Source organism: Cebus imitator, unplaced genomic scaffold, assembly GCF_001604975.1.
Source record: "Cebus imitator isolate Cc_AM_T3 unplaced genomic scaffold, Cebus_imitator-1.0 Scaffold203, whole genome shotgun sequence".
NCBI classification, from domain to species: Eukaryota; Metazoa; Chordata; class Mammalia; order Primates; family Cebidae; genus Cebus; species Cebus imitator.
Window position 1 is genome coordinate 879,993 of NW_016107518.1, and position 9,884 is coordinate 889,876.

Here is a 9,884-nt window from a genome sequence, read left to right on the forward strand (position 1 = left end):
CGGCGCTTTCTAGCTGGGGTCTGGGCCGGGTGGAGCCGCGGGAGGCGCACTGTCTGGCGCACGGACCTCCGGAAAGCCCAACACGCGGACAACGAAATTGGCCCGCGACCAAGTCCGCGCGCTCGCCGCCAAGGGGCGCGCAGTCCTGCGGCGCTTGAAGTTGGGAGAGAGACAGCAGAAAACGCATTCCCTCCCCACCCCGCGACACACACACCGGATTTTCCCAAACTCTGGGAAGGGGGTGTTAGCACCAGACCCGAAATGTCGCTGTCTTTGAAAACAACGAAAATAGGAAAATCTGAGCGCGGAGCTGAACGGCGCCCCAGGCACCGGGCTGGACTCCCAACAGGCCAGAAGTGGGGTGGGGGTGGGAGGACGGAGGTTTTGAATCCCCGCGGGGAGGGGCATTTGGAACTGAAAACTAGGGGTTGCGGCGAATCCTGGCTTCTGGGAGTAGGGATTTGAAAGGGAGGAGGGGCCGAGCACCGAGGCTCACGTTTGTAATCCCAGAAGTTTGAGAGGCCGAGGCGGGCAGATCACAAGGTCAAGAGATCCAGATCGTCCTGGCCAACATGGTGAAACCCCAACTCTACTAAAAATACAAAAATTAGCTGGGCGTGGTGGCAGGAGCCTGTAATCTCAGCTACTCGGGAGGCGGAGGCAGGAGAATCTCATGAAACCGGGAGGCGGAGGTTGCAGTGAGCCGAGATCACCGCCACTGCACTCCAGCCTTCCGTCAAAAGGAAAGAAAGAAGGGGTGGGGGGGAAGGGAGGGAGGGAGAAAAGGAGAGAGGGAAGGAGGAAGGGAAGGAGGAAGGGAGGGAGGGAGTCGAGGCGGGACCCCACAGCACTCCACTGTCCCGGGCTGGCCCCAGAACCACGGCGTTACCAGAAGGTTTCCAACGTCTTCGCTCGTTTTCTCTGGCTCCAGAGCCTGTCATGGCCGCGGGGCGGATTTGGCAGATAATCGCGATGGGAATGGAGGGGCATAAATATCGCCCCATCGTCAGCGGGTGGTGTCTTACATGGGGGAAGAGGGACACTGTGCTTGGCGGGGAAGGGGATCCAGCCCGCAGGGAGAATGGCAGCCGTGGGTAGCAGGGACTGGTGAAAGCTGCCCACTCCCTATTAGAAGTCCCTGGTAGTTCAAGGTTGGGGAGTAGAAAGGGGGAGGAGTAGGTGAAGGCTGAGGGCGGGGGACAGAAGTCCTGCCAAGCCCTAGACTGCTGCTCCCAGGCACCCTAGGTGGAAGTCGGGAATGGGCAGGCCCGGTGGGCCGAGGTTCAGCCGGCCGTCTGCCTGTAGTTGCCATTAATCTCCTGGGCGATGTCGACCGCCTCGGCGCCCAGGGGCAGCCGATCGCTGTACTCAGAGCCCGCCTCGAACTCCTCTTGGTTGGCCTTGGACTGGGACTCCACCAGTGAGCAGGCCGCCAGGCTCTCCTCTCTCTGCAGGTCCCCACTCGGGTCTCCCTGCTCCGCGTCTTCCTCAGGGCCCTCCCCCTGTGCGTCCTCTGGCTCCTCGACGCCCGCCTCGCCGCCTGCCGGGTAGCTTTTCTCCGACTCGAGGTAGGAGGCACGCGGGTCGAAGTCCGCGGCGATGCGCTTCTCCATGGGGTCAGGGGCCTGAGGCCGCAGGATCAGACGGTAGGGCTTGCCCGGGTGTTTAGCCAGCAGATGGCAGCAGGCGGCGCCCAGAAGGGGAACTGTGGCCAGCACCAGGAGGAATACGCTCACTGCCACGATGACCAGCAGCGAGGGCAGCTCCTTCTTGGTGGAAAACACCACTTGCACGTGGCAGGCTTCGCCCGCCAGCGCCAGGCACACGGAGTAGTTGGTACCGGGCCGCAGGCCGCGAAACCAGTAAGCGTTGACGCCTTCCTCCACGCGGGACCACTGCACTGCCGCGCCGCCCCCCGCTGGACACAGATAGAGTAGGCGCAGGGGTCGCCGCCCAGGTCGCCGGGCTCCGCCAGCCCCACCGGGCCCAGGGCCCCAGCGCGCAGCCAGCGGCGTCAGCTGCACCCGCGCCTCGCGCTCCGCCACATCCAGCGCGATGACGCCCAGCTCGAAGACGTGCGGCTTGAGCTCCGCGCTCTGGTTGAACGCGTGGTTAGAAACGTACCGAGAGGGGTCCCCGTTGCCACAGCGCTGCTCCTCCGCCGGGTCCGCGAGGATCTGGTCTTCGGTCTCCTCTCCCTCACCTGTGTCCTCCTCCGGCTCCGGCTGGGTCTCCCCAAGAACGCTGACCTTCGCCAAGCCTTGGCCTTTGATTTTGCCCTCGGGTTTGGAAGGCAGGACGCTGTTGCCCCGGGCCTTGGCTGTGGACTTGCGCTCAGAGGTTGGGGCCTGCCCATCGGGTTCTCCCCCAGCGCCAGGCCCGTGTTTTGGGGGTCCGGTTGCTGCCACCGCCACGCGTACTGACGTAGAGTTAGTGCCCAGCTCATTGTGTGCACGGCAAGTGTAGACGCCCGCCTCCTTGGCACTCAGGAGGGGCACCAACAGGGAGCCGTTTGCGAGGGCCAGGAAGCGCGGGGTGGCTGGGGGCGCCGGCCAAGCGGGTGCCGGTGTCGGGGTTGGGGCTTGGGTCTGCGTCAGCACGTCCACATCTCCTTCTCCCTCTCCTTCCTCCACCCCAACCCCGTCGTCCTCCTCGCTCTGAACCGGCGGCTCTAAGACTACGGTGCCGCCGGGGATCTGCAGTTGCCATTGCAGGCGGGGCGTGGGGTGGCCGTCGGCGGTGCAGTGTAACAAGAACGCCAGTCCCGCTCGCAGTGGGGTGCCGGCTGCCTCAAGTGGCGGCTCAGCACTCAGACTCACGCTGGGCGGTGCACAGGGCAGGGCGGGCAGGCGGTGCACCGGCACCCCCTGCAGCGCGGGAGGCGAGGCACAAGCAATGGAGTCTGGCTCGGGTAAGGACACCCGGGTGCTCGCGGCCCAGGCCTGCAGCCACACAAGGCCGCAGCCGCAGTGGAAAGGATTGTGATAGAGTTGCAGGTGTGACAGCGCGCTGAGCGCGTCGAAGGTGCCCGGCGCCAGCGTACGCAGCCGGTTGTTGTTGATGCGCAGGGAACGCAGGTCAGGTAGCGCACCGAGTGCGTCCCGGGGCAGAGAGCCCAGGCGGTTGTGGTTCATTTTGAGCAGCTGCAGCGCGCTCAGGTTGCGCAGGTCGCTCCACGGAAAGCTGGATATGAAGTTGTGGCTCAGGTCGAGGTTCTTGAGCTGACTCAGCACGGCCAGTGCGCCTGGCTCCACGGTGCGCACCTCATTGTGCGCTAGCCACAGCGACGTGACCTGCGTGACGTCCGCAAAGGCCCCGCGCCGTAGCACCGAGATCTTGTTGGCAGACAGACTAAGCGTGGTCACATTGGCAGGCAGTCCTTCCGGCACCTCGCGCAACTCCTTGTAAGCGCAGTCCGCGAACTGGTGAGCGTACTTGTCCACGCAGGCGCACGGCTCCGGGCATGCTCCAGCCACTCCTAGAAGGGCCCAGACCAACCACAGGGCCAGAAGGGGGAACATCGCGGCTCCTGCAGATAGGGAAGCCAGAGGAGGAGGAAAGAAGGTGACTCACCGAACCCCAGCTTACCTCGCCTGTCGAGCTGTGCCTCCGCAAACCTGTCTAGCGCTAGTGCCAGGGCTCCGGTCACCGCCTCTATGGCCAGGAGCCTCTCTTGGCCAGAAGTGGAGGTCAATAAAAATCTCGGGGTTCAACAGATGCTGCCTCCCAGGGCCCTAATTTCCTTTTCCGGAGGCCGGGCACATCGCTCTTTTTTCCCTCCCTACTCCTTCCTTCACGCTGGAGCTGGCGCCTCCCCGTAGGCTCCGCAGCTCGCCCATCTCCAGCGGGTTTCGCACGGACCCCTCTCTTGGTTTCTAAGCCTTCATTTAACCCAGTGAAATGGATACCCAGGAGGGATATTTTGGGCCATGACGGGCTGTCCTCCTTGGAACCTTTGTCCCACGAACAGCACTCACACACACGCCCATGCTGGCGCACAACAATACAAACAGATGCTGGGGATTCATCATCAAACCGGCAACTTCCGCAGGGGTTTAGAGGACCTGGTGCTCTATTGGGAGGCTCACAACACATTTCCTAAACTCACAAACACGTATGCACCCAGACATGGACACAATAGATTCTGGAGACCTCATTGTTCTCTTAACTGAACCGGCGTTTGTAGAGTTTTCCATCACCGTACAAAGCACTTTCCTGTCCATTGTGAGAACTGACGGACACAAGGGCACAAGCCCTCTCACAAACTGACCCACCCACAGAAACAGGCGTGCGCCTGTGTGTGCACGCAGCCCTCCACTGGGACCAAAACCCAGCAGAGAAGCAATAGGAGAACTTGACCTGCCTGACTTGAGTCGTGGGATCTCGGGAAGCCCACCCCCATGCCCTTCAGCGGCCAAGGCCAAAGTCGCCTGCGCGGGGCTGCAGCTCCTGTGAGCAGAGAAGAAGGGCTGCTCTGCCAACCTTCCTTATGGGGAAGAAGGTCCTTCCCCATGCTTGGACCAGGCGCGCTGGGGGAGCAGTCACTAGAGCTTCCCTTAAGTCCCTCAGATGGCTCCCGGCGGCGGCAGAAGCGTCCTCAGCCAGCAGGTCATGGGGCTGCCACTAGCTAATGAAGCTGGAGAAGGTGAAAGATTCTGCACCTTTCTCCACAGCTCTGCGGTGCCTAAGGACCCCCTCCCCATAACACCTTAAGCCTGGTCACACAATCGAACTTGCACAGACTCCCTGCCCCCATCTGGAGGGCCTGTCGGGTTTGGCAGAGCCCCTCCCACACCCTGTCTGTGGGAACCTATTCCTTCACTCTGCCTTTGCTTCTCTGGGAGGATCCCTCCCCTCCCTTCCCGGTTCCTCCCAGACAGCACCTCCCCGCCCCACTCCTGCCCTGCCCCCATCAGGTGCCCAAGGCCGGACCTTTCCCCACCTGGGTCAAGGTTGTGGGGTGGCCCCCATTGCTTACCTGATATTCGCCGACTCCCAGTAAATGCCCCGGAGCTGAAACCCCTTCTCCAGACCCGGTGTAGTGGATTGGGGACCACTGCCCCAGGAAGATACCCTCGTGTATTGTGGCTGTGGGGAAAATGGGGGAGGTGGAGGCGGCAAAGAAAGGGACAGGTAAATTCGGGGAATCGGTGGCCCCAAAGTACCACTTCAGTTTCTCCCTTTGCGTCCGCTCCCCCCGCCTCTCTGGCTGCAGGTTGGAGAAAGTCCTTGCGCGCTCCCGGGCCTGGCGGGGACGCGCACAGCCTCTCCCACCTCCTGGTTCCTCTACTTTTGTTAAAGCCACAGAGACCCTCCCCAAGGCCAAGACACGTCGGTCACAAGGGGCGTCCCTCGCCCACCGTCCTGGCTGGGCTCTTCGCAGCCTACTGCACCCCCATAACCCACGTACCCTCACATTTACACACCCGCTGACATTGTTACTGTCCCTCATCACATCGCTCCCCACCCCATGTTCAAACACATTCGCGCACACATAGTCCCTCACACCCTCCCCATAGTCGACCTTCACGCGTTACAATCATCCGGGATCAGGTAATAATCGCATCAATCTGTTGAGCTCCCGCTACATTCAGACGCATTTTCACCGGCACACCTGCACCCGGGACACTTACCGTTCTCCTGTCGCACACACAGACACACATTCGCTCGAACTCACCCTCACGCGCCCGTCCCGCCAGCGCCCGCGAGCTTCGCTGCTAATTGAATGCAAGCCGCTTTCACGCCCTGCAACACGTGAGACAAACCATCTTTGAGGAATTTGGGGGAAGGAAAGGCGCGCGGCTGAAGTAGAGGGGAAGGCGTGTCTTTGCCTTTAAACTCTTTTTGCAAATGCAGGCGGTGGCACCGAGAGACCTCGAGCGGGACCCGCTGAGCTGCGCGCAGCCGAGCTCGCGCGGACCCATCCTTCCCGCACCCCCCGCTGCTAGCCGCCTCCTCCCCGAAGCCACGTTCAACACAATGCATAATTGATAATGTTAGCAGAGCGCCTCACCCTCCCTGCCATTTTTGCCTGGATCTGGGCTGATATAAGCCCCAGTCTCCCCCGCCACCCCCTCCCCACGCCGCCTGCCAGTCTAACCGGAGACCAGAACGCACAGCCCTGCAGGGCGTGCTGGGAAGGGACGCCCCCTTCCCCAGTCCACGGCAGCCCTGCCCAGCCTCTTAAGCCGGAACTCTTTACATCTAGTCTTTTGTGGCTAAACCAGCGCTTGAAGCCCACTGCCCCACGAGTTGGCCTGCGCGCACCACGGAACAGGTGGAGCAGGGAGAAGCTCTTCCGAGCGCACCCAAGCACCTCACTTTCAGGTCTTGCCTGCTCCAGGAGAATGGGGCACAGAAGCTGCAGCAGACAGTAGCACAGAAAAGGATGGTGGCAAAACGTCCGCTACTCTTGAGCCTTGAGCGCGTTGGGCTGAGGACTTCAGACAGGAGCATTTCTCCCATGCTCGCCCCCCATGTCTTCACAGCCTCTCAAGCAGACACACGGTCAACCCCACACGCGCTATCCCCCAAGCCGCGGTGGCCACCCACCGCCCCGCCGTCTCACACAACAGCGGGCTTCAACAGACTCGCTGTTCCCGACTCTCGCTCCCTAGCTCTGATGAAACCCCGACATTTCTTTCAGCGACGAGGAGGCGGAGGCGCAGGGATGTCGAGGCATTTGGCTAAAACCCGGTTTCCGCCCCCTGCGCCGCCCACTTTAGCCCTGGAGACAGCTACCGGCCAGAACCGGGAAAGGGGTTTAGGCTACGGGAGACACACAAAATCCCCACCCGTTCTGTAGCCACCCAGCCATTCGGGCTCACCAACCCCCTCAGCCATCACCCCGGGCCTTGAGGGTCTCTCGCGGTGGGTCGATGGCATGGGTTTGGGGCTTCTGTGGAGATCAATATCCCGATTTGAGTGTTGAGCATCTTAATGAGCTAGGGGAGGGGGTGGGGAAGAGAGACAGGCTAAGAGCGCAGCATCTAAAGAGACAATCCGGCCCCGGGGTTCCGAGACTGCTTTGTAAATTAAATATGAACAGACTGGTGCGCTCACACTCCGTGTCCCTCCCTCTCTCCTATTCCTGCGGTCGCTACAGGCGGCCCAGCGGGCTGGGACCGTTGCATCTCGCTCAGTCCAGTTCAGAACACAGAACTTCACACCGCCTGCTCGGGCCTGGGGTATCCCCAGCCGACCCACGGAGAGGGCGCGGGGCGCCTTTCGGGGAAAGCGTCTTCGAGAAGGGTCGAGGGGTGACAGCACCGTGGCCCGTCCCTGCCAGGGACCCTGTGGTGGGACAGACAGGATTGGGTCCCTAGCCTGGGAGTGAGTCCCTGAGGTTTCTAGGCCTTGCGGGGTCGGGAGAGTGACGCAGACGGCTGGACCGGCACGGCCTTCTTTGTCTCCCGAACATGGTGGCGGTTGGGGTGGGGAGCGGCGTCCTGGGCAGTTGTCCGGGTCTTGGGAACCCTGAGGGGGCAGTCTTGGGAGCCTGTGCCAGGGAAGGATCTTAGGAGGCAGGGCCCAGCAGCTGCAGCTGAGTCCGGTCTGGGATGGCGTGTCCAGGGGACTTTTCGGGACTGAGTGAGGGGTGCCAAGCCAGGAGGCTCAAGGCCCCTAGGCCCTCCCCCGGTGTTCACCTATTTTCTTTCTTTTTGCCTTCGGCAGGGAGGCAGAATCTGGGTAGTGGACGGGACAATGGGCTCGCTATCTGCCCAGAGCTTCCCGGGACTTCAGGAACCGGTCCCATAAAGCAACCCCGTAACCTCGGGGTCCGAGGACCAGGGAAGACCCCCTTTCCTTGCTCTCTTGACAGGATTGCAGAAGCCAAGGCGTTCAGCAGGGAGACGGGGCTCTTGGGCCTGGAGGGTGGCTAAGGATGCGGTGACCATCCCTGCGCGGGCGCTGACTCCCGCGGGCCGCGGAGGCTCTAGCTCACTTTGCAACAAATGTTTTTGTCCCCGAAGGCTGCCCTGGGGAAAAGACGCCCCTTACCCCTGCCTTCGACCCTGGAGAGCCCAGTGCCTGCCGGGGCAGGGCTGGAGCCGAGTCGCCCCAGGTAGAGTCCGCCGAGGCCTGTAGTGGGAGCCGCGACTTCTGGATCTGTCTCCGAGCTCAGCCAGAAGACTGCGCGCACCTCGTCCGGTGCCGCCCGGCGCGCAGAAGCGGGTCTAATGTTTATAACGTTAATAATGACACAGTTACGGGAGGGCTGGGGAGCCGGGAACCGAGACATCACCCCGCCGCCGCCCACGTCTTTGATCGTTAAAGAAACAGACAACTAATCAGGTGTGTGGAAGTAAGGGTGGGGAGGGGAGGGTGATAAGATTCCAAGCCGCGATCGCAGAGGGCCCCAGATTCAGAATCTGCGGAATCCAGACTAAGGCTTCTAACCAGGCTGGGACCGATCCCAGGCAGACCCAGGAATGGAGAGCTGGAGCGCCTGGCCGCTTTTGGGGCATCGACCCCTGACTTCAAAGTCGCGAACCCCGAGCGTCGGGAGGGCGGGGAGGGTTGAAACCGGATGGATCTGGGGACTTGCTCCCACGACTTCGTCCGCGCTGTCCTAGGGCCCAGGCCTGGTCCGCGCGCGCCCCCTGCTGGATGCCGCTTGCCGGGCGCAGTGGCGGGTCAGTGGCGGAGGATGCTGGCTGGACCCCTGCAGTCCCGCTCGCAATATTTCAGTGGGGCGCGCTTAACTGAAGTTCCCAGGCTTTACTTCCCATGCCCACCCAGTCTATGTGCCAGGTATCTGCAACCTCTGGCCACTTACACAGCACAGGCGCGGCCTCTACTTCGCGGTGCGGAGTGTTTCTAGTGCCCAGGGCGTGTCCTAATTCTTGAGCTACTCGTCCCTGGCACGAAAGCTTTCTATACGCCTCTCCCACTCTCCCGTCTCTCTGAGGCTTATGACTCTGTCAGGGGCCTATTAAAATAAATGTGTGAGATCTGAAAAAGAAAGTCTGTTGGCGCCAAGAGGGGCAAAGAAAACTGCAAAATTGGAAGTAATCGATGTTTGATCGAATGTTTAGGGCATGCAATATTGTGCAAATGGTTCTGTTGCAACTGCACACTCAGAGTTGTACATGCCCTTGTATTTTAATGTGGCACTTGGAGGATTTAATGGACTTGCCTAAGGATGTGGGAAGGGCCTCTGAGAATAAGAAAGCTGGGGCCCAGATGGGCATCAAACATCGCAGCACAGCAGCCGGCTAAGGCTGCGGAGACCTTCCCCGCAGCTGCCCTCCAGCCAGAAGCCCCTGAACATTCACTGCTTCCCATCTTTCAGCTTCTGCGCGCGTGCGCACACACACACACACACACACACACACACACACACACACACACACAGCTCTCTTCAGCCCCTCACCTCCAAGAAGCTGCTTTCCTTTTCTAATTTCCAGTCAAAAGATGACTCCTCAGGGAAGCCAGGCCCTGTTTATACTCCTGCCACGGCCTTTCCTTGTACGGGCAGGCTCTATGTAGTCATCAGGAGGGCAGGTTCTAGCATCAGACTCCATCATGTACTGGCTGTGTGTCCTTAGCCAAGTGATTTAACCTGTCTGTGCCTCCAAGAAGAAAAGGCATAAATAAGAGTATCACCCAGGCATGGTGGCTCATGCCTGTAATCCCAGCACTTTGGGAGGCCGAGGCAGGCGGATCATGAGATCAGGAAGGAGTTCCAGACCAGGCTGACCAATATGGTGAAACCTCATCTCTACTAAAAATACAAAAATTAGCTGGGCGTGGTGGCACATGCCTATAATCCTCAGAAGGCCGAGGCAGGAGAATCGCTTGAACCCAGGAGGCAGAGGTTGCAATGAGCCAAGATCATGTCACTGCACTCCAGCCTGGGCAACAGAGTGAGATATTGTCTC

General features: G+C 60.8%; 1 protein-coding gene across 4 annotated transcripts; it reads right to left on the bottom strand.

Annotated features, from left to right (window-relative positions):
* Positions 1–796: 796 nt before the first annotated feature.
* ISLR2 (immunoglobulin superfamily containing leucine rich repeat 2) lies at positions 797–8,177 on the bottom strand. Of its 4 annotated transcripts, none has more exons than XM_037745534.1 (4): positions 8,002–8,177; positions 5,678–5,745; positions 4,979–5,088; positions 797–3,529 (listed from the first exon to the last, which is right to left on the bottom strand). In XM_037745534.1, exon 4 carries the CDS (start codon positions 3,519–3,521, stop codon positions 1,284–1,286), a length of 2,238 nt encoding a protein of 745 aa, XP_037601462.1. In that variant the 5' UTR covers positions 3,522–3,529; positions 4,979–5,088; positions 5,678–5,745; positions 8,002–8,177; the 3' UTR covers positions 797–1,283. The 4 variants fall into 4 exon arrangements, with proteins under 4 accessions (XP_037601462.1, XP_037601463.1, XP_017403522.1 ...); XM_037745535.1 differs by lacking the exon at positions 8,002–8,177 and adding an exon at positions 6,322–6,514; XM_017548033.2 differs by lacking the exon at positions 8,002–8,177 and having other exon boundaries at positions 5,678–6,078.
* Between the last annotated feature and the right edge of the window lie 1,707 nt (positions 8,178–9,884).